General features: G+C 43.2%; 2 protein-coding genes across 9 annotated transcripts in view; one reads left to right on the top strand and one right to left on the bottom strand.

The window, feature by feature from the left end:
- QTRT2 (queuine tRNA-ribosyltransferase accessory subunit 2) overlaps nt 1-4913 on the bottom strand; it is a 30027-nt gene extending 25114 nt beyond the window's left edge. The window contains exons 1-2 of one of the 2 annotated variants that reach the window (XM_051819033.2): nt 4730-4825; nt 1961-2051 (exon numbers count right to left, since the gene is read on the bottom strand). The gene's annotated coding sequence lies outside the window, so the exon portion shown is untranslated. Of the gene's footprint in view, nt 1-1960; nt 2052-4729 lie in introns of both variants that reach the window. The other variant, XM_002716831.5, reaches the window with a different exon arrangement.
- Nucleotides 4914-4967: 54 nt separating this feature from the next.
- Nucleotides 4968-24576, top strand: part of CCDC191 (coiled-coil domain containing 191) — a 110448-nt gene continuing 90839 nt past the window's right edge. For 2 of the 7 annotated variants that reach the window (XM_051819025.2, XM_002716832.5), the window contains exons 1-4: nt 4968-5195; nt 8203-8241; nt 17355-17496; nt 23219-23362. In XM_051819025.2, coding sequence (XP_051674985.2) covers nt 5106-5195; nt 8203-8241; nt 17355-17496; nt 23219-23362 — 415 coding nt within the window. In that variant the 5' untranslated portion in view covers nt 4968-5105. Of the gene's footprint in view, nt 5196-8202; nt 8242-13150; nt 14338-17354; nt 17497-23218; nt 23363-24576 lie in introns of those variants that run through there. The other 5 variants (XM_070072124.1, XM_051819026.2, XM_070072126.1 and 2 more) reach the window with 4 other exon arrangements.

Below are 24576 nucleotides of genomic sequence, written 5' to 3'. Positions count from 1 at the left end.
TGGGCACCGGTTCAAGCCCCGGCTGCTCCACTTCCCATCCAGCTCTGCTATGGCCTGGGAAAGCAATAAAAGATGGCCCAAGTCCTTGGGCCCCTGCAACCATGTGGGAGACTGGGAAGAAGCTCCTGGCTCCTGGCTTCGGATCAGCGCAGTTCCAGCCATTGCGGCCAACTGGGGAGTGAACCATCGGATGGAAGGTCTCTCTCTCTCTTTCTCTGCCTCTCCTCTCTTTCTCTCTGTGTAACTCTGACTTTCAAATAAATAAATCTTTAAAAAAAAAAATCCCAGGGCCGACGCTGTGGCTCACTAGGCTTATCCTCCGCCTTGCGGCGCCGGCACACCGGGTTCTAGTCCCGGTCGGGGCGCCAGATTCTGTCCCAATTGCCCCTCTTCCAGGCCAGCTCTCTGCTGTGGCCCGGGAGTGCAGTGGAGGATGGCCCAAGTGCTTGGGCCCTGCACCCCATGGGAGACCAGGAGAAGTACCTGGCTTCTGCCATCGGATCAGCGCGGTGCGCTGGCTGCAGCGCGCTGGCCGCGGTGGCCATTGGGGGTTGAACCAACAGCAAAAGGAAGAGCTTTCTTTCTGTCTCTCTCTCACTGTCCACTCTGCCTGTCAAAAAACAAAACAAAACAACAACAAAAAACCATTCTTGGGTTCACCAAGGTTGGACACAAGGATACTCTAAACACAGAGAGGCAGCTAGACCTAGAAGTTCAGACTCTTGGCTTCCAAAACTCACCTTTCTCTAAGGAAGACAGAAATGTGAACCTTTCTTTGTGTGAGAAAGATTGAACATGTCTGAGATTCCCCATTTTCAACAACAGAGCCTTAAGTGTGACTAATCATTCACTCAGTTGTGCAACTATTTCTCACAATTCCCCTTCCTACTCTCTCTTCAGCTGAGTGGTTTTCTTCATTCTTACCCAAGGTCTGTCTTTATACGTACTTGGTAGGTTGAGAGGACAGCATCTGCCAGGGCCTTAGATGCAGAACTGGGTTCTCCTGGGAACTCTTGTCACCATCTCCAAAGTTTAATGCCACAACTTTAGAGATGAAATCCAAAATTCTCAGCTTAGCATGCTGAAACCACTACATCAGCTGGAGAGAAATACTCTCTTGGCTCTCTCCACAGTGTAAGACTTTGAAGCTATAACTCACATTTGCCGTTTGGGGCTTCTTAAAAGTCCCTATCCCAATCACAGTAATCTGAGATGTTAAAAATTAAAAGTTAAAAATAAGCCAGCAAAACCTGACGACTGAGTTTATGAAAAAGAATTATTAATAAATAAATCACTATTGGAGGATGCATGCAAATATTAAGAAATCTTAGGAGGGGCCAGCGCTGTGGCGCAGGTTAATCCTCTGCCTAGAGCGCTGGCATCCCATATGGGCACCGGTTCTAGTCCCAGCTGCTCCTCTTCCAATCCAGCTCTCTGCTATGGCCTGGGAAAAGCTCCTGGCTCCTGGCTTCAGATGGGCACAGCTCCAGCCGTTGCAGCCATTTAGGGAGTAAACCAATGGAAGGAAGACCTTTCTCTCTGTCTCTCCCCTTCACTGTCTATAACTCTACCTCTCAAATAAATAAAAGGTTAAAAAAAAAAAAAAAAAAAAAAGGAAATCTGAGGAAAGCACCAGAGAATGCACTTCACCTGGAAATCAGCATTTAAAAATATAAAATGGAATTCTGCTCGAAGAAGAATCAAGCTCCTCTTTCCTCATTTGTTGTTCAGGTTACAGTAAATGTTTTTATAATTGCATTTTTTTCTAGGGACTCAAATATGATACAAGGTTTTTTTTATTATGAAGCAATGTATATAATATATGCAAATATACAATCACATATATATTTTTGAAAACATGCTTTGGGAATGATACTAAACCAAGCAAAGTTCATGAAAGGCAATATCCAAAATATCAACTCATTTTTATTTGCCTTTATCATCACCCTTCCGATTTCACCTGTTTTGATGGTGCCTTCTGTTTCTGGTGTGGCTTTCTAAATGTACAAAAATTCACAGTTCACATCTACAGACGGATTTCCTGGAAAAGACTTAAGGGAAAGCTTAACAGTATAAATCACAGGCTCTCAGTGGACTTATACTTTTGCAAGGAATAACAAAGATTCCCTATACCTCTGGCCATACTGCACTGGTCGGAACACCTCTAGCAGCCATCATTCTCTACCTCTTATGTAAGAGGAGACAAGGCATTTTTAAATGTTTCTTAGATGGATTTGCTACCTAATGGAATGGAAAGATGTCCAGAAAGTGCTCAGGGAAAAAGGCTAGCTTAAGTGATCACATTCTTTATGAAAGGAAAAGCCCATACATTTATAAATACACATTCACATCTCTCTTCCTCTTCCCCACATAGACACAACAATTACTGTATTTGCCATGAAACAAGCCAGCAGCACTTCTGTTTTTCTGGTTTTTTTGGCTTCCTTCCCCCTTGTCTATTTTTTTTTTTTTAAGATTTATTTTATTTTTTTGAAAGACAGAGTTACAGAGAGAGGTAGAGCCAGGGAGAGAGAGGTCTTCCATCTGCTGGTTCACTCCCCAAATGGCTGCAACTGCTGGAGCTGAGCCAATCCAAAGCCAGGAGCCAGGAGCCAGGAGCTTCTTCCAGGTCTCCCACGCAGGTGCAGGGGCCCAAGGACTTGCTTTCCCAGGCCATTGCAGAGAGCTGGATCAGAAATGGAGCAGCTTGGACTTGGATTGGCACCCATATGGTATGCTGGTGCCACAGACTGGGGTTTTAATCCGCTGTACCACAGCGCCAGCCTCAACAGCAGCACTTCTAAAACAATGTGGTGCACTAAGTTGACTCAGAAATGACACAGGAATGATGAATACTAAAATTTTAAAGATGAAGGAGATTAGTTGGTGGTATAATATTCTAAAATCCTTACACTATTTGGGGAAAGAAGTACTGAATAATGTTAACCTTTGTCATATATGTGTAATTAAAATTCTAGAAGCAACCATTGAAAGATTAATGATACGATTCATAATTTACAAGCCCATGGAGAGGGAAAGAGGAGGTAAAGAAAAATTGAGGGTCTAGCACTTCGCACAGTAGGTTAAGCTGCTGCTTGTGGTGCCAGTATCCCATATCATGATGAGTTCAGGTCCTGGCTGCTGTTTCTTATCCAGCTTCCTGTTAATGCACCTGGGAATATAGTAGAGGATGGCCCAAGTATGTGGGCTCCTGCCACCCACGTGAGAGACACAGATGGAATTCCTGGCTCCTTACTTCAGCCTGGTCCAGACCTGGCTGTTGCAGCTATTTGGTGCATGAACCAATGGGTGGAAGATCTTTCTCTTTGTTCTCCCTCTCTTTCTGTCACTCAACCTTTCAAATAAAAAAAAAAAAAAAAAAAATCCTAGGGGGAAAAGAAAACTGTACCATTAATGGTTTGCAAGTTACTATGTTTTCTCAAAACTAGCATCAAGTCAGTCTTTGAAAAAAAAGAAAAATTGAATAATCCAACAAAATGTAAGAAAGACCAAAAAAGCACATGAAAAATAGAAAATACAAAGATTGTAGGAGTCCAAATGTCAGTCACAATAAAAGTTAATTTCACCTATTGAAAAGCCTAATAACAGAAGCAACTAATATTTATTGGGTATTTAATATGTATCCAGTACTTTTTTTAACATATTAATTCCATTATACCTTACAGAAAGAGTATAATATAAATGCTATGATTATCTCCATTTTATAGATTAGAAAATTGGGGCTAATAAAATCAACAGCTGGCAAGTGGCTGAGCTAGAACTTAAATTTTAGAAGCCTATTTTCAGAGGCTGTATTTTAATAAGCCCATCAATCTTGGCCATAAGCACATGCCATGTCTACATATGAATCATAATATTAAGGTAATAACCTCTAGTCTTTTTTCCATTTTACTGCAGTGTTTTTCTTTTTATTTCCTTCTACCTTCTTTGCCTCTAATCCATCCTCCCCTCTTCTACCTTTCTCCAGACTCAAACAACCCTTAAACAAACTTGTATGTGGGAGGAGGTATTTTTAGTCAGGGTTTGCTTTTACAAACATGGAAACATACTATATATATTGCTTCTCCCTCCCCCAGGAATACAGAATAGATATCTTTACCAAATTAGAGACATAGAGTTTTTAAAAGAACTTGGGATTCAACCATGAAGTTTAGATGTAACATAACTTACTCTGCCATTCCCTTTGTGATGGACAAGTTACATTGCAGGTCCCAGACAACTACAACAGCCTGAAGGCTCGGCTTTCCTGCCCTCATTTTCACCTATTTCAAGTCAACTTCCGTTTACATTGCCGCGCAAAAATGCCTTATATACGCTGGCTTTTAATCATAACAATACTCCAATAATGTGGGTATTACCCATGGGCCACCTCCTGGGGACTCCAGACCTCGGGCAGTGCCTAGCTGATCGCCCCATCCCCTAATCCCTCAGGGCTCTGCGAGGTTCAGAAAAAGTTCCGGCTGGGAACTTGACTCTTGACCAGCGGGCGGGCGAAAAGGCGCCCTTTTCTTCCAAAGATGTCGGCACCGCTGACGTGATTTGAGAGAATCTGAATTCACAGAAAGCAAGATCCACCAAGAGACTCAAAGGATGGGAGACATGGCGGGGATACAGCAAGTTACTGCAGCACAACCAGGAAGCACTTGAACGCCACGCGACTCACTCACGTCTCGCCGCTCCCGCACCAGCAGGGAGAGAGGGCACTTACCTGCAATCTCCCAACTCTTTTGGCCTTTAAGATCCCTCAACTCCTCACAGTTCACTACCACGTGTCCCGCTAGTAGAATTCTCGGACCCCTAAACCACCGCCTCCGACGCAGAACCAATCAAGGAACGTTGCGTCATCACCAGGAGCCAGAAAGAAGCAAAAGCGACATGAAGGAAAGTCCTAAGGACCGCTGCCGTTGCCGTGGTAACTGAGCTTCGCCTGCGCAAAGCTTCCTGGGAGTAGTGGTTCGGCGACGGCCGACACCGACTGGCCTTGCTGGTTGCAGGAACTACAACTCCCAGTGCGACCCGGAAACAGCCTTGGCAGAGGAGCTGTTGGTACAGCTTTGGTCGAGATCCGGGCCTGAACCAGGAAAATGTTGCTGGCGCCCCAGGAAAGGCCCTCCTCAAAGAAGAGGATGGGATTGAGTCGCTGGAAACGGTTCACAAGGAAGCCGAGTCCCCAGGTGATCCCAATCGGAAGCTTTGGGCTTTCGGGGCGGCGAGCGTCCCAAAGAGATGCCCAGAAGCCAGTCTCAGCCCTTCCTGTGGTTCCTGCCTCTTCCCGCCGGGGCATCCTTACGTGACGTGTCCGGGAACCCACATTGCCTTGAGTGAAATGGTTCTAGGAATTTTGGGGTGTGGCTGCCTTACGGCTTTAATGGGGAGCACCGTGGAAGAACGGCTGCCGTTTAACGCTGTTCTCCAATTGGAGAGCTCGCCAGTGCCCATCAGGGTGGGAGGAATCGCGAACGCTTCTCCCCCTAATTTTAGAAAACGTCCAGCACATGTTGTCTGTTGGCAAGATCTTCGCTTTAAATGCTCTGCCGATGCCCTTCCCCTTCCATTTTCTCATATACTATCCAATATGAACTCAGGAATTTAAGTGGATATTGAATACAGCAAAACTTGGTTCACATGGGAATTATTCTATCGATATTCAAAGAATACTTTTCATGTGTTACCTCTTTTAAAAATATTTATTTTAATCTTATTTATTTGAAAGGCAGCAACAAAATAGAGATTTTTCATGTGCTGGTTCACTCCCCAAATGCCAGCAACAGCTAGGACTGAGCCAGGCCCAAGCCAGAAGCAGAGAGCGCCAGCTGGGTCTCCCGTGTGGGTGGCAGCCATTATCTGCTGCCTCCCAGGGTTTACATTAACAGGAGGCTGGATTGGAAGCAGCAAGGGTGGCGGTAGGGTGGGCCAGGACTCAATTCTTGGCACTCTGATATGAGGTGCTGGGGTCCCAAAGGTGGGCTTAATGTGCTTTGCCACCTGAAGACCAAAAACTACCCCCCCCCCAAAAAAAAAAAAAACCTGATAACCCGATTTCCCATTTTAAGTTTCAACATATGTCAGTAACATGTGCGGAGTCACAGTCACACGGTGTGTGCTTTCAACAAGCTACCTTGTTAACAGTGACAAAAATAAATGCTTTAGATGTAAATGAGGATACTAAAATGGAGAGGCTTCTCAGCTTTCAGCTGCAGAGCAATTTCACCAGCTGTTGGCACCCTTAAGTTGCATATTGCTAAAAATTAGTCTGTAGATGTGTGGCCTTTGTGAGGGCACCAGGCAGTTGTTCTTGGGCTTTATTCTAAATATGCCAGCTAAAAGAACTGGACATATTCTATTTTGTGACTGTCCTGCTCACAGATACAAGGAGGAACAGACCTGAGCATTAGAGATTCTTGGAAACTGAGGCTTCTCCTATTGCAATGTATCCTTATATAAGGGATTGGATCCAAAGGAGATTATGGCTACAGAATTGATAATGACGGATAAAAATGTAGGACAGTCTCCTAGGATTGCCAGAGAAAGGATTTTTGACTGCTGGTGCTTATTACTGCCTATAGAATAAAAAGGTAAAAGCCCAAGAGCTCCTTGAAGTTCAGTTGTGCTTTAATAGGATTACTTCTGTCTCTGTAGGAGTGACAAAATTATTTAACAGTACAGCTGCATTAATTAGATATCTGTTAGGTGTTTTAAAGGTGAAGTGTTAGGTAAGTGAAAAAGAATTTACCTTTCTCACCTCTATGTGTCAGTATGCTGACTTAGATATCCCCTTATTTTTAAAACCCACTGAAAAACCTCTTCTATTTGTTTAGTGGACTATTTCAGAGAACTCTGTGAGCTACTAAGAATGTAGCCTAATGGTCTGATTTCTAATCATGTCTGACTGGTCTGGATGGAAATTAACTGTTCACACCATCACTTTCCATTTTGTGAACAGCAGAAGTAGGATTGATTAACCCTTAGTCTACTCCCTCGTACTTAATGCATTGAACAGTGTCCCTGATCTTGGTAAGGTGGTAACCTCTTGCTACAGGCTACCTCCTAAAAAGAGGCCAGAGAGGAACAGATACTTCTCCAAGAAGACGATTACTTGGATATTTAAGAGAATTAATTAATACTTCTTTGGGTTTTTGTGACAAATATTATATCTAGCATTCCTGTGAGTTGTCTTGGCCCTTAACCCCTGGTAGCTTTCAGAAAATCATGATTCTGGGGCCAGCACTGTGTAGTGAGTAAAGCTGCCCACTGCAATGCTGGGATACTGACATCCCATATGGGTGCTGGTTCATGTCCTGGCTGTTCCACTGCTGATCTGGCTTCCTGCTGTTGGCCTGGAGAAAGCAGCAGAACAGGGCTCAAATACTTGGGCCCCTTCCACCCATGTGGAAAGACCCCAGTGAAGCTCCTGGCTTCTGCCTGGCTCACTCCTGGAGTGAGCATTACAGCCGTTTGGGAAGTGAACCAGCAGATAGAAGACCTCTGTTTCTATCTCCCTCTTTCTCTGTAATTCTGACATTCAATTAAATAACTCTTTTATTTTAAATCATGTTTCCTGGGTCCTCCCTTAGCCTGGTTAAATCAGGATCTCAAGTTGGACCTAGACAAGAAATAAAACCAGTCAGACAGTGTCCCAGAGAAGACTTCATGTTTTTTCATACTGTTATTCTGTGTGCTCTCATTGTTATTGGTGCTCAGCTTTCTAATAAAGTCCTTTGGAGAAAGAATAAGGGACACTTTATTTTATTTTATTTTAAAGGTTTATTTATTTATTAATTTATTTGAAAGTCAGAGTTACACAGAGAGAAAGGAGAGGTAGAGAGAGAGAGAGAGAGAGAGAGAGAAGTCTTCCATCTGCTGGTTCACTCCCCAGTTGGCCACAATGGCCGGAGCTCTGCCAATCTGAAGCCAGGAGCCAGGAGCTTCCTCCAGGTCTCCCATGCGGGTGCAGGGGCCCAAGGACTTGGGCCATCTTCTACCGCTTTCCCAGGCCACAGCAGAAAGCTGGATTGGAAGTGGAGCAGCCAGGTCTTGAACCGACACCCATATGGGATGCTTGCGCTTCAGGCCAGGGCGTTAACCCATTGCACCACAGTGCCGGCCCCTAAGGGACACTTTAAATACCAAAATTGATAAATATATTGCTGTATGTTAATATACTATGTATGTTATCTACAGCTTGCTTTTGACCCTGATGATGTGAAGCACTGGATTAAGGTAAGGGTATTTCAAAATCAGTATTAAAAGAGAATTAAGAGTCATAAGCACATGGAAAAGGAGTATAAGGCCTCCATTTTACATATACGTGGTTATTTTTATTCCTATGTATGTTGCTTGAATTTTATGCTTTTTCCCCACTATTTTGTTGCTTTTCCTGGAAGTGTTTAAGCACAAATTCAAGAAAACCAGCATGTAGACATGCTGCTTCAAATGCCATGAGTATCACATGAAGAAACATTGAGCAGAACAGGGAGGACAAACCTTGGAAAAGGATGTAGTGGCCTACTACAGCTGTTGGAGAGATGGTAGTATAATTACACTGACCTAGGGGCTCAATTGATGAAGACTATGTGAGCATCACAAGTAAGAATTTTCTAATTACTAGAGGGGTCCAGAAATGGAGTGAGCATTCATACAGAGATCTGTTTTCTATCATTGGAGCTATTCAAGTGAACTGTAAATGGTCGCTTAATGTTTGGATAATGAAGAGTATGTTTGTGCTTTCAGTGAATAGGGGATTAGGTTAGATAACCTCCGAGATTTCTTCCTGAAATGAGATGTACGCTTTCAAGTCAGGGTACTATTTAAGATGAAAGTTCCATCAAACCACTTCAGTTGTATGCCTCTGAGTGTCAGTTAGACAACTTGCCATACTCAGTGTGTTTGTGTACCACATATTTCAAAATCAAGCAATATTTTCCTGGGGAAATATCTTTCTACCTAATATTATTTTGAGGAGTTACTGTCTAAATTGACATGCATTATGGGCACCAGGTATTAAGTGCCTACTAAGTACTAGCCCATTTTCTTGGGCAATAGAGCTAAAACAGGAGAGAGGACTGGTACAATCTCATCCTCCAAGAGTTTGTAGTGTAGTGAAGGATAAACAGTTTACCCAAAGCTGATAGGAGAATTAAAGATGTAATGAAAGTGTGTGATCAGAGACTCTGATTATGTGAGGCTTGGGAAGGTTTCCTGGCTGTTGCGGAAGGCCTGACATATAAGACAACTAAAATGGATCCACTATTATGGAGGCTAGCCTTAGAAGACCTCTCCTCACCATCTAAGACTGGCTTGCATGTCAGTTTTGGGGGGCCCAGTGCCATATCTCTGCAGGGCTTGGTCACAACAGTTGGTTACCACCTCTTCCAGAGGAGAATATTTAAACCAGGAGGCTGATTTACCTGTACCATGTTCCTCTTTATACAGTTGTCAACCAGCATGACAGAGTTTTATTCTCCGTTCAGCCTCAAATCTCCCATCTTGAAAAAAATAAGTCCTTATCTAACACTGTAGTCCATTCTGATTGCTGAACAATTTCTTTTTCTTTTCCATTATCTTCAAATATATAACCTGGACTCCTTGCCTTTGTATTTTTATTATCCTCCAATGTCCACAGTTATTTTCCTTGGTTTCTGTTTCTTATCTTTTCACAGAAGTTCTTATAAATGAGCTCGTAGCCAAATCCAGTGATTGATAGTCCTCAAACTTTTTCATGTTGTATTTGATACAGTTATCACTTTTTTTTTTTTATTCTAGAAATCCTCTCCTCCATTGCCTTTCTATAACACTGTTATCTCCTGGTTCTCTACTATCTATCTTTTCTGTTTTTACTCCCAACACATCCCAGCTCTGGGTACCCAAAACAATTACATCCTCTGCAACAGAGACTTCCAAATCTACTTGGGTGCACAACCTTGTCAAAATCAGCTAAGCCCTTGTTATGTGGAGGGAAAGGAGGATATATAGGAAGTGTATGGAGCATGACAGAAGTTGAAAGTTCTCTCTTCAGAATTGAAAAAGATTGGAGGCCGATGCTGTGGCGCGCAGCTGATTAAGCTGCAACCTGTGATATCAGTATCCCACATGAGCAATGGTTGGGGCCTTGACTGCTCCACTTCCATTCCAGCTCCATCCTGATGTGCCTGGGAAGGTAGCAGGAGATGGTCCAAAGTACTTGGGCCCCTTCCACCCATTTGGGAGATCCAGATGGGGTTCCAGTCTCCTGACTTTGGCCTAGCCCAGCCCCAGCTGCTGCAGCCACTTGGGGAGTGACCTAACTGGAAGATCACTCTCACTTTCTGTCTCTCCTTTCTCTATAACTCTGCCTTTCAAGTGAAAAATAAATCTTTAAGAAAAAAAAAAAGGCTGGTGCCGCGGCTCACTAGGCTAATCCTCCGCCTTGCGGCGCCAGCACACCGGGTTCTAGTCCCAGTCGGGGCACCGGATTCTGTCCCGGTTGCCCCTCTTCCAGGCCAGCTCTCTGCTGTGGCCCGGGAAGGCAGTGGAGGATGGCCCAAGTGCTTGGGCCCTGCACCCCATGAGAGACCAGGAGAAGTACCTGGCTCCTGCCATCGGATCAGCGCGGTGTGCCAGCTGCAGTGCGCCGGCCGCGGCGGCCATTGGAGGGTGAACCAACGGCAAAAGGAAGACCTTTCTCTCTGTCTCTCTTTCTCACTGTCCACTCTGCCTGTAAAAAATAAATAAATAAATAAAAAATAAAGTGAGCTTACCCAGCAGCAGTGGAGATCTTGCTAAAATATATAACCATAATTTTTCATGGTGCCAAAAATTCATACATCAGATTGATCTAGGTTTGGAGGTTTTCATTGGAAAAGCAAAGGAATGAGGGCTTTGAGGATGCTGTATCATAGTAGCTGAATCTCCACCCTTAGTGGGAAGGGAAAGGGACACTTTAAAGGACTCATAGATTGAGAGAAGAGGGAGATACACAGTGACATCAATGCCATGGGAGTAGGGGAAAATCAAATGGGGAGATGCATATTGGAGACGGGTTATCAGAGTTTAGGTTGAATGATGTAAAACTCCGGGTGACGTGGTACAGAATGAGCATGTCAGCAGGTTTGCTGAAGTGGAATCAAGAGGAAGACTATTAGAATATAGAAGATCAAACAAACCCTGAGGCTGAGATGATGAGTCATCCTCACGGATGTAGAAATTTCTTAGAATCAGGCAGATGTTTGAGTGAATTGTGTCCTGTGGCAGCTCACTGAAAATGCAACAGTCCACCATGATTTACAATTCATCCTCATCCTGACTTGAGAGAATGACTCATCTTCTTATTCCAGCACATTCTGCCACTTTACTGAGCTTTCCAACATTTTCATACTCTGGAAGCTTTAGATTTTTGTGTGTCTCTCTATCAGTCAACCTATAGGATCAATTTAACCCAACAGCCCTGCAATGTATACTCTGTGTGACTCCTCTCAAGCCAGTCTCCTTCCCTTCCAACAATCAGATCAGTGTTCCCTTTGCTTTGACTAATTGTCGCTCCCCATCTTCGTGGAGGAACGACACAGGACCCTGCGCTGTTCTTTTGTCTGCTCGGCCCTCCCCGGGTTTGCTGCTGGTTCTTCCCGGGTTGGCTACCGACCCTTCCACCTCCGTGGAAGGGCGATTCCTCCTGCCACTTTCCCCACTTCCGCGGGGGAGCGGCACACCGCCGGCCGGCTCTCTCGGGGGCTGCACAGGTGTTCCTTCAGATAGATGTTTCTGGTGCATGTTGTCTCTCTCCTCCTTTATAGTCCTCTTCCACCAATCCCAACTCTGCTACCCACACGCCGAGTACGCTGCTCTCCTCCAATCAGGAGCAGGTCCTACAGTTTATTGGTTGAACTGGAGGCAGCTGTGTAGAAGCTGTTTCCTCCTCTCCCAGCGCCATATTGTGGGAGAGCAGATGCATAGAATAAGTCTTAATTCCAGTAACTTAGTCTAGTCCGAGTTGCTCCCAGTTGCTCCCCACAACTAATGCTGAATCTTCAGTCTGAAATTCCCATCTTCTCTCAGAGGTTAATTCAAATCCTTTCCTTTCAGCTTGTCTTCGGATGCCCCCTCAGTGAACAGATGCCCCTCACCCATCCTAACCACCTAACCCCATCTACCAATACTCTGTGCCTTAGAATTATATTATCATTTATACACACAGATATAAACTCAAGCATTTACTTTTATATAGAGTGATTAAAAAGAATTGGACAGGGGCCAGCGCTGTGGTATAGTGGGTTAAGCCACCACATACAGTGCCAACATCCCATATGGGCATCGTTTGAGTGGTTTGAGTCCTGGATGCTCCAGTTCTGATCCAGCTCCCTGCTAATGTGCCTGGAAAAGCAGCAGAAGATGGCCCAAGTAATTGAGGCCCTGCACCCACGTGGTAGACCTGGAATATGTTCCTGGCTTCTGGCTTTGGCCTGGCTCAGCCCAGCCCTGGCCATTGTGGCCATTTAGGGAGTGAACCACTGGATGGAGGGTCTCTCTGTCCCTCTCTCTGTAACTCTGCCTTTTAAATAAGTAAATAAATCTTCCTGGACAGGGGCAGGCATTTGGTACGATGCTTACTTAAGGCATCACATGGGATGCTCGCCTGGTTCTTGGCCCAGTTACTCCACTTCCTATCCAGCTGCTTGATAATGTGCACCCTGGTAGGCAAAAGGTGATGACTCAAGTGCTTATATCCCTGTTATCCACATGAAAACTGAGATTAAGTTCTGGGCTTCTAGCTTTGGCCTATCCTGCCCTTGCCTGTTTGTGGGCATTTAGAGAATGAACCAATGAATGTAAGATATCTCTCCCTTTCAAATAAAAATTAACTAATTAATTTTTTAAAAGAATTAGGCACTTAAAATATGTCATTTACAAAACTATCATGATTTCACATGGGAGTATGTCAGGAGACAGATGTTTGTATCTCTTCAGGAAATGAAGAGTTACATCACAGATGTTTCTGCCATGAGTGGCAAGGACCTCAAAGAGTCTGGAGTGGATCTGTGTGCCATGGGATACAAGGAGCATCTGTTGAGCACTTATAAGATCATAGGAATGACACAGTTGTTTTTTTTAAATATGTATTTATTTTACTTGAAAGAGTTACAGAGAGGAGAGAGAGAGAGAGAAAAGAGAGAGGTCTTTCATCCAGTGTTCACTCCCCAGTTGACCACAACGGCCAGAGCAGTGCTGACCCAAAGCCAGGAGCCAGGAGCTTCTTCCAGGTCTCCCATGTGGGTGCAGGGACCCAAGGACTTGGGCTATCTTCTGCTTTCCCAGGCCATAGCAGAGAGCTGGCTTGGAAGCAGAGTAGTTGGGACTCGAACTGGCACCCATATGGAATGCCGGCACTGCATGCAGGTGGCGGCTTTACCTGCTACGCCACAGTGCCGGCATCGACACAGTTTCTTTACAAATTATACACTTATATATAACATAGTTATTGAGTATTAAACTTTATTTTAAAGGTTTAGTTACAGAGAGGTAGAAAGAGAGAGAGAGAGAGAGAGGTCTTCCATCTGCTGTTTAACTCCCCAGATGACCGCAACAGCTGGAGCTGAGCCTATCTGAAGCCAGGAGCCAGGAGCTTCCTCCGGTCTCCCATGCGGGTGCAGGGGCCCAGGGACTTGGGCCATCTTCTACTGCTTTCCCCAGGCCATAGTAAAGAGCTGGATAGGAAGTTGAGCAGCCGGGACTCAAACTGGTGCCCATATGGGATGTCGGCACTGCAGGCGGTGGCTTTACCTGCTACGCCACAGCACTGGCTCAGACAGCTCATTTTATTTTTATTATTCTTATTATTTGACAGGTAGAGTCATAGACAGTGAGAGAGAAAGACAGAGAGAAGGTCTTCCTTCTGTTGGTTCACTCCCCAAATGACTGCTACAGCCGGTGCTGCACCGATCCGAAGCCAGGAGCCGCATGCTTCCTCCTGGTCTCCCATGCGGATGCAGGGGCCCAAGCACTTGGGCCATCCTTCACTGCCCTCCCAGGCCATGGCAGAGCACTAGACTGAAAGAGGAGCACCCGGGACTAGAACCCGGTGCCCATATGGGATTCCAGTGCCGCAGGTGGAGGATTAACCAAGTGAGCCACGGCGCCGGCCCTCAGACAGTTCTTTTTAAATCACCACATATTGTTTTAGAACTGTTACTGAATTGTTTTTTGTTTTGTTTTATTTGACAGGCAAAGATAGACAGTGAGAGAGAGAGAGAGAGACAAAGGTTTTCCTCCCATTGGTTCACTCTTCAAATGGCCGCTGTTTGTTATATACATGGAATATGGAACCAAAAATGAACTTTTAAAAAGGTATTTATTTGAGAGTCAGAGACAGATGGAGTTGAAGCCAGGAGTGGGAACTTAATCCAGGTCTCCCATGTGGGTGGTAGGGATCCAACTACTTGAGCTATCCCTGCTGCCTCCCAGGGTCTGCATTTGCAGGAAACTGAAGTCAAGAGCCAAAGCTGGGAATTGAACTCAGACCTTCTGATGTGGGACCCATGTACCTTAACTGGTGTCTTAACCATTTGGCCAAATGCCTATGCAAGGGAGAAGAAAAGTGAATTTTTCAAGAATAGAAACTTACTTTTGTTTTTTCTCTTGATGCCTGCTGCAGTGATAGGAAGAGAGCCAGCCTTCAATTAGGACTTGCTAAAAGAATAAGTTGTTAAATTGTCAACAGTGTTTTTACTGAAACACAGGGTAGACTTCTCCTGTCTCTTGGCTTATTTAGTTTTTGGGAAAAAGAAGTTGATCATGTACTATTTTAAGACATACAGAGATTATTTCTTTTTTTTTTTTTAACTTAAAGATTGATTTATTTAAAAGGCAGCGTTACAGAGATAAAGAGAGATGTTCCATCTGTTGGTTCACTTCCCTAGAAAGCTGCAACAGCTGGGGCAGGACTGTGCCAAGCCAAGCCAGGAGCCAGGAACTCCATCGAGGTTTCCCAGGTGTATGCAGATGCCCAAGCAGTAGAGCTATCCTCCACTGCTCTCCCAGGTACATTAGCAGAGAGGCATATCCAGGGTTAAAGGCATGCCTGAAGTGACACACCCAGGTTTGGTGTGGTAAATCTCTATTTTTTTTTTTTAATCAGAAGGGAGGTTTATTCTGCTCAGCTGAGCTCCTCTCCTCCATGGAGACCAGTGCCTGAGCACTAGCCCCAGTAGGTACAATATTCGTCCACTCTCTCCCAAGAACCACACAAAGGATTTGTGCAGTCCTCAGTGTAAGTTCAGATTCCCCAGCAATGTCAGAGATTATTTCTAATCCTTACTGCTGTCTGGTAGTTCCCTCCAGCCCACCCCTGCCAAAAAATAAAATAAAATCTTACTTTTAAGTGAGATTTTTAAATACTTGCTTTGTTATAACCAAGCAAATATTTGTCATTACTGCCTTCTTTGTCAGATCCAGACTCTCCTTTGCCTCCAAATCAGTGTTCTTCCTCATATCTCCCAAGCTCTCTACTCTCCTTTACAAATCCCAGCTAAGGTTATTTCTTTCACTCATGGCCTGAGGAACTAAGTCAAGTGTATACCTCTATTTTTGTTGTTTAGTTTTTTGTCGGTATTAGTTTAAAAAACTAAAATGGATTAATTTATTTGTATATTATTTCTTTGTAAGTTTATGTGTATACAAAAGCAGGCACCCATGACTTTTGTGAAATTCATTCTAATTAGAATTTAAAAACCTGAAGGGAATGATTGCGTATAAACCGTAAGTCCAGTAAATGACATATGGTACCAACATAAATTTGAACACATTAGGGGCCGTGAGAAATAATGTGGGAAAATAGCTCTACAGAGTAACCTCATAAGAAGTCGTGATATTTTCTTGACTCTAACTGTGATAAGATCATGGAATTTTTTTTTGTTCATATATTTTCCTGTATATTCTATTTTTTACATATTTTCAAATTACCCTTGACTTTTCAACTTAATTCCTATCTTCTGACTTAAACTTGGTTTATGATATCTATGATACTTAGATAGTTCTTGGCAAGTTTTGGCAGAAGTACTACTCGCAGTAGAAGATGGCCTAAGTGCTTGGGCCCCTGCAACCCACGTGGGAGACCTGAATGGAGTTCCTGGCTCCTGGCTTTGGCCTGGCCCAGCCCCAGGCTCTTGCAGTCCATCTGGGGAGTGAACCAGCAGATGGAAGATCTTTCTTTCTCTCTGTCTCCCTCTTCCTCTGTATACTGTGCAAAATAAATAAATAAATCTTTTTTTAAAAAATAAGAAGACTGGGAACACAGCAAGCCTACAGGGAAGATCAAGGATGTGGGAAGGGGAAAGTCAGAGATTTTGTTGTAAAATAAATTCTTTTATATTTGTGCAGGTAAATCATAATGCTAAGTCTGACTGTCCATCTCCAGTTCCTCAATTCCCATAAATTTGGTCATGTTTTTTACTAGACTTTTAACTGTGGAATACAACATTTTGAATGACTACAGATAAACATTGACTGTTTATCACAATTTTATAAAACCTGTATTTTCCTAATATATGATGGGATGTTTCTTTCAGGAGTAGGAAACTGAAAAAGTTGTATTTAATCTGCCTGTGTATGCAAATCCTTAGTGGCATAGAAACTACTAAAATATTATATTTTTATTTGAAATAAAATACCCAGCTCTGAGGATCCCATTAAAATGCCCTAAATAAAAATTATCTAAAGCCTAAATAACTTTTTCTTCAAATGTAAACCTTGTGAACACGTATTAGAACTTGGTAAAATACCGTCATTATTTTGAGCGAAAAGTCCATGGAAAGTGTGAATCATCAAAAAGCTATGCATGGATTTCAAAAATTTTTTTCACCAAAATAATCATTTTAATTTCATTTTTTCCATGAGCCTTTTGAAATACCCTCTTAAATATGAAATCAAACTTGTTTAGCATGGATGTTTAAACCTCAGAGTGCTTTCAGAAATGAAACAATGGGGGCCAGTGTTGGGGCATAATGTGTTGAGCCTACAATGCTGGCATCCTATATGGGTGCCAGTTTGAGTCCCATCCAACTTCCTGCTAATGTATCTGGGAAAGCAGCAGAAGATGGCCCACGTCACTGGGCCCCTGCACCCATGTGAAAGACCCAAGTGTTCCTGGCCCAGCCCCAGCCATTGCAGCCATGTGGGGAATGAACCAGCAGATGGACGATCTCTCTCTCTCCCTCTCTCTGTGTAGCTCTGCTTTTCAAATAAATAAAATAAATCTTTTAAAAAAATTAAAGAATCTTGGTAGAAAACCAGATTCTTAAATAGGAGTTAAATTCTTTATGAACAAAGTCGTCATCTTAATGGAATTTTTTCCTCTGACATTGCAGAGAGTGGAGGAGGCCTCAGAATTTGCAGTTTCAGATGTGTTTTCTGCCAGAAATTCAGATTTACCAAGAAGGCTTTGGGGCCAAATCCCAGATTTGGAAACATCTGAGCAAATAGAAGATCATGATGAAGTCTATGCAGAAGGTGAGAGAAGGCTTTTTTTTCCCCCTTTAGTGTTAACAGTTCTTAAAGTATAATCCATAATGTATTTGAAAATGCATAATGGAAGATTTCTTACTCTTGTTCTTTTTTTTTAAAGTTTTCTTTTTTTTTTATTTAGTAAATATAAATTTCCAAAGTACAGTTTATGGATTACAATGGCTCCCCCCCCATAATTTCCCTCCCACTCGCACCCCTCCCATCTCCCGCTCCCTCTCCCATTCCATTCACATCAAGATTCATTTTCAATTATCTTTATATACAGAAGATAGATTTAGTATATATTAAGTAAAGACTTCATCAGTTTGCACCTACACAGAAACACAAAGTGTAAAATACTGTTTCAGTACTAGTTATAGCATTACTTCACATTGGACAACACATTAAGGACAGATCCCACATGAGAAGTAAGTACACAGTGACTCCTGTTGTTGACTTAATAATTTGACACTCTTGTTTATGGTGTCAGTAATCTCCCTAGGTTCTAGTCATGTTACTCTTGTTCTTAATTTTTATTTAATCCTACTGCCCTGGAGCTAATTTGCTCTGGAATTAATTCCAATATAAACAAGTAAGAGCATACATAAGGCACATTTTGTTTTTTGAAACAGAACCCACTACATCCATAGGCTGTTTGACTCTCAGTATAGTTTTAGTCTTATTGCAGAGAAAGTAGCACATTAAACTGATCTGGTATTGTACAAATAATTTAACTACTAGTTTATAAATCAATTTTGTTCCTTATGAAGAGACTCTAAAACCCATCTAACTTCTCTGTCTCCCAAAAGTATTTATTTACTCTCTAGAATTCAGTTATTTTAGTTACGATGCCCCAAGGAATTCTGCCATTTAGGGATAAAAGGGATTAGGAGGAACTAGCAAGGTGACTGGGAAGAAGTCATTGAGGTAGGAGCAAAGTCCTGCAAGCCAGTTCCCATTTGGATTATTTATGTCTCCAGTCATTTATTTTACTTCCTCATTTGTTCGACATCTATATACTTAATTCTTCCTCTGTACCAGTTACTATTTTAGGCACTGGAGGTACTGGTAATGAACAAAAGATGCAAAACCATTATTTCATGGCATTTTAAAGAAAATTAACAAGAATTATTAGGTAGTGCTAAGTCATTCGTGTTTGGGCCAGGCTAGCAAAGAGTCAGCTGAGCAGTGACAGGGGAAGAGCATCCCTGACAGAGGGAAATATGTCAAGAGCTGAAGCACAGACATGCTTGGTGAGCTTAAAGAACTGAAAGGGGACTGCACAGCTGGAGCTTCCCACTAAAGAAGAGTTTATAAGAGTGAACAGAAGACAGATCACATAGGGCTTTACAAGCCTTGGGGAGGGGGGCTAGAATTAGGGCAGCATTGAGGCGTTTTAACCACAAGCCTGACTGGGCATTTTGAAAAATTAAATGAAGAATGGATTATATGGGAGAATAAGAAAGCACAGGCCACTGTGCAGTTCTGGGTAAGCAGTGATAGTGACTGGTCTTGTGTGTTGGACTGAAACTGTTAATCTTTGTCTTGGTCTACCCCAGTTCATTAGGGATGCACAGTACACGTTAGCCTGTTAAGGTTTCTGAAAATTCTTACAGTTAAAAAGAAACATTTACACACCTTATGTCCCAAACTTCCTTAGACGTTTGTATCCTGAAATGCCTATTACTCTCCTGAGAAACTAGTGATCCACATAAGGAGGTACTAGTGTATGGATGGAAAATGATTTTCAAAGGTTTATATCATTTTGTTCTCCCCTTGCCAAATTTATGAATATTCTTACAAGAACTAGTGTCCTGAGGAATGTGCTTTGAGAAACTGCTTAAGGTAGTCTGTGCCTTTCCTCTACCGCTGTGGGGGTATTTCTACAGATTAACCCTCCCAGGGAAGTTTCCTTTATTCTTTTGGAGACTCTTCATAGCAAACCCTTGTTTGCTATGAATGGCATAGAGTAGAACTGAATTATTTTACATGTAAGTTATATATGTAGGCCGGTGCTGCGGCTCAATAGGCTAATCCTCCGCCTTGCGGCGCCGGCACTCTGGGTTCTAATCCCGGTTGGGGCGCCGGATTCTGTCCCAGTTGCCCCTCTTCCAGGCCAGCTCTCTGCTGTGGCCAGGGAGTGCAGTGGAGGATGGTCTAAGTCCTTGGGCCCTGCACCCGCATGGGAGACCAGGAGAAGCACCTGGCTCCTGGCTTCGGATCAGCGCGGTGCGCCGGCCGCAGCGCGCTGGCCGCGGCGGCCATTGGAGGGTGAACCAACGGCAAAGGAAGACCTTTCTCTCTGTCTCTCTCTCTCACTGTCCACTCTGCCTGTCAAAAAAAAAAAAAAGTTATATACATAAATGTTTTTTTATTATACACAGTTATTCAATAAATATCTGCCCCCTTCCTCAACTTACTCTGAAAGCTAAGAATGTTAGTTGCTAGTATACTTTTTACACTTAATTTCTACTACTGTGATTCTTTTTCCCCGCTATTTTTTCTGTTGGCATCGGCCTCATAAGAACTAGGTAACAGTGATAACAACAATGATGAAGCAAATGCTAAAATAGACAAAAGAACATATTATCAAAAATGAACTAAGTAGTAATTCTTTGAACACCCCATGCCCTACACATAGGTGCTATTTGATAATAATAGCAATGATGAAGGTAATGCTAAAGTAGATGTTCCTCTCCATCCATACCTATATTGATTTTCTCAATATCATTAGGAAAGAAATCCAAGTGGATTTTGGCTTTCAGGGTGTCAAACACTCTGATTTTTCCTACCTCAATGGAATCTCCTTTCCAGTCAGCTTTTGTAAGCTTTCCTGGCTCCCCACTATGTCGTCGTCGTCTTCTTCTTTTTTTAAGATTTATTTTTATTTATTTGAAAGGCAGAGTTATACAGAGAGAAAGAGAGGGAGAGACATCTTCCATCCTCTAGCTTACTTCCCAAATAGCCACAATGGCCAGGGCTAGGCTGGGCCGAAGCCAGGAGTTTGATCTGGATTTCCACTTGGGTGCAAGGGCCCAAGGAGTTAGGCCGTCTTCACTGCTTTCCCAGGCACAATATCAGGGAGCTGGATCAGAAATGGAGAAGCTGGGATTTGAACTGGCACCCATATGGGATACCAGTGTTGGGGGCAGAGGGCCTAAACCTTTACATCACAATGCTGGCCCCTACCCTATGTCTTTAACTCCTAAATACTAGAGTTCCTCAGGCCTAGTTCTTTAACTTTTTCTCTATCTACTTTCCTCCTTTGGTGATCTGTGCTACAGCTTTAAATTTTATTTGTATGAGAATATTTCAAAAAGTTAATAGAAAATGGAACTAAAACATAAGTTAATTTTGATGCAAAAGAATTTTGAAATTGTGCATTTTTTCATAATATATGCATTTTCCATTTTGAAAATTTTGAAAACCATTTATATATATTGATTTTAAAAACTTTCTTTGTGAAAATCAACTTTTCCATGAACATTTCCTGAAATTTCCCATATTTATTTCCTTGGCTTAGACTCCTCCCCTTAATCCAGAACTACTGCCTATTTGACATCCCTATTTGGATGTCTCATAAGCATCTCAAACCTAACACATCGAAGACTGCATTCCTGATCTTTTCTCCAAATCTGCTGCTTATCCTTCCCTATCTCAATAAATGACATCTCTGTCCTTGCAGTGCTTATGTCAAAATCTTTGTAGATTTTTTTCCATATCCCATATCCAGTCCATCTGCAAATCATGTCAAATCCAACTCCAAACATTCTTTTCTAGACCGTGACCATTTTTTATCTCTCTATTCCAGGTTCAGGCCATCCTTACCTCTGTCCTAGATTATTGCAGTTGTCTCCCAGTTGGTGTCCCCTACTTCTGTGCTCATTGCCCAGAGTCTATCAAAGTGAACCTCTTAAAATGTCAGTCAGTTTTTTGCTCAGAACCTTCCTGGTTATGGCCTCCCATTGCACTCAGAGTAAAAGCCTTAGTACCTTGAATGATTTCAAGACTCTAAAGAAGGCAGTTTGTAACCTCATGGCTTTTCATATTTTGGGCTAGATACTTTTAAATGTGAGGGGCCATCCTTGTGAATGCAGCATGTTTAACAGCATCCCTGGCCCCTGCCCACTAGAAACTAATTTCATTTCCCCAGTTGTGACAAACAAAAATGGCTCTGGGGTGGGCATTTGTCCTAGTGATTAAGATACTAATTAAGGGGCCGGCGCCGCGGCTCACTAGGCTAATCCTCCACCTTGTGGTGCCGGCACACTGGGTTCTAGTCCGGTCGGGACGCCGGATTCTGTCCCGGTTGCCCCTCTTCCAGGCCAGCTCTCTGCTGTGGCCCGGGAGTGCAGTGGAGGATGGCCCAAGTGCTTGGGCCCTGCACCCCATGGGAGACCGGGATAAGTACCTGGCTCCTGGCTTTGGATCAGCGCGGTGCGCTGGCCGCAGCACGCTGGCTGCGGTGGCCATTGGAGGGTAAACCAAAGGCAAAAGGAAGACCTTTCTCTCTGTCTCTCTCTCTCTCTCACTGTCCACTCTGCCTGTCAAAAAAAAAAAAAATTAAAAAAAAAGATACTAATTAAGATGTCTGTTTCCCATATTGGAGGGTCTACCTTCCTGTAGCTCTGGACTGCAGCTTCCTGCTAATGCAGACCCTGGGAGGCAGCAATGATGAATCAAGTGACTGGGTCCTGCCACCCATGTGGAAGACCTTTAGGTCTTTTGGCTTTGATCTACAACCTGGTTCCATCCAAAGTCGTCGTAGGCATTTAGGGAGTGAACCAGTGGATGCACAGTCTCCATCTCTCTGGCTCTGAAATAAGTAAAGGTTTTTAAAATAATGACTCTGGGGGCCAGCACTGTGGCATAGCAGGTTAAGCTGCCACCTGCAGCACTGGCATCCCACATTAGAGCATACAGAACTTGAACCGGCACCATTTTTGATCCAGCTCCCTACTAATGTACCTGGGAAAGCAGAGGGAGATGGCCCAAATGCCTGACCTCTGTACCCACGTGGAAGACCTCGAAGAAGCTCCTGGTTTTGGATTAGTCCAGCTGTGGCCATTGTGGCCATTTGGGGAGTGAACTAGTAGATGGAAGATCTCTCCCTCTCTCTCTCTCTATCTATAACTCTGCCTTTCTAATAAATGAATAAGTCTTCAAAAATAAATGACTCCAGACATTGGCATCTGTCTACTATGGGGCAAAACTCCCCCCTGTTGATTACTGCTTCCCTAAACCTGACCTCTTCCCCTCATCTCCTGCTGTTCTCCCCTCTCTCTGCCGCTACACAGCCTCCTTGCTATTTCTCCAACACTGTAGGCATTTCTACCTAAAGGCCTTTGCATTAGAATAATCTCCCTTAAATATCCATGTGACTCTCCCTCCCTCTCTTCTCTTCTTTCTTCAAATATCTTCTCAGTGAAGCCTTCTTTGCCCACCCAATTTAAAGCGTCAGCGCCCATCTTCCATGTACTCTACTTCATTTTTCCTTTCCCTACTTTATTTTCCCTTATTTTTTCTTAATTATCTCTCTTTCTCAGTTAGAATTTAAGCTTCATGGTGGGAGGGGTTATTTTTCCAGTTTTATTCACAGCTGTATTCCAAGAACCTATTACAGTAGGTGATACATGACAGTTAATATTTATCGAATGAATGAAAACAATGGATGAAGAGTCTCTGAAGCAGTTAAAATATTTAAAAGATGTTTTTGTTTTATTGATAGCTCAGGAGCTGGTCAATGACTGGTTAGACACCAAACTTAAACAGGAATTAGCAAGTGATGGAGAAGGGGATTCTGAAAACACTGTGTTGAGTATCACTCCTATGGAAGAAGCCAGTAGTCACTGGAAGTACAACAGGTTTGATGGTAAGAACATATCTGATTGTTCCAAACTTCAGCATCCAATGAGTGGCTCTAAAAACTGTTTTTAGTTGTTTTGAATAATAAATGAAATTTTATTTGACTTTTCTGTGCTTTCCTTAATTTTATTACTGGTTTTAGTTGTTCTTGATTGAATGTAAATTATTTAAGTGTAAATTCATGGTATTTTTTAAAATTAAAATATTTTAGAGACGGCATAGTGGTTAATATATTACTTGGATGCCTGTGTCCCGCATCAGAGAACATGGGTTCAATTCCAACTCTGCTTCCAATTCCAACATTCCTACTAATGCACAACCTAGTAGTCTATAAATGATAACCCAAGTACTTGGGTCCCTGCCATTGATATGGGAGGTCCAGATTGAGTTCTAGGCTCCTGGATTCAGCCTGGCCCAGCCCTGGATGTTCTAGGGCCCCAAACACTTGGGCCATCTTCTGCCGTTTTTCTCAGGCCATTGGTAGGGAGCTGGATTAGAAGTGGAGCAGCTGGAATATGAACTGGCATCCATATGGGATGCAGGTATCGTAGATGGTGGCTTTACACACAGTGCCAGTCCCATGAGGTTTTCTTTAATTTTATTTATTTATATGAGAGGTAGAGTTACAGACAGTGAGAGGAAGAGACAGAGAGAAAGGTCTTCCCTCCGTTGGTTCACTCACCAACTGGCCACAATGGCCGGAGCTGTGCCAATCTGAAGCCAGGAGCCAAGAACTTTCTCCCAGTCTCCCACACAGGTGCAGGAGCCAACGCACGTGGGCCATCTTCTACTGCTTTCCCAGGCCATATCAGAGAGCTAGATTGGAAGAGGAGCAGCCAGGACTAGAACCAGCGTCCATATGGGATGCTGGCACTGCAGGCGGAGGATTAACCCACTATGCCATGGCACTGGCCCCATGAGGGTTTCTTAAATGCTTTCAAGGTCTGAGGTTTCTCCTGTGAGCACCGAGGTAAGTGTGTTCATGAAGGGAGCTGCTCCTTTGCATGACTCAAGCATCCTTGGAGAATCCACCTGGTAGCATTCCCCCTTGACTCTGCAAAGTAACTCTACAGAATCCTCAGCTTGAGGATCACAGAGTTATGAGCTCTTATCTTTTGAGTTGTTTTTAAGATTTATTTTATTTATTTGAAAGGCAGAGTTTCAGAGAAGGAGGGAGAGACAGCGAGAACTGTCTATTGGTTCATTCCCACCAGGGCTGGG

The sequence above is a fragment of the Oryctolagus cuniculus genome, chromosome 4, assembly GCF_964237555.1.
Source record: "Oryctolagus cuniculus chromosome 4, mOryCun1.1, whole genome shotgun sequence".
NCBI lineage: Eukaryota > Metazoa > Chordata > Mammalia > Lagomorpha > Leporidae > Oryctolagus > Oryctolagus cuniculus.
The sequence above is the reverse complement of the archived record's forward strand: the minus strand, read 5'-3'. Positions and strand labels throughout refer to the sequence as shown.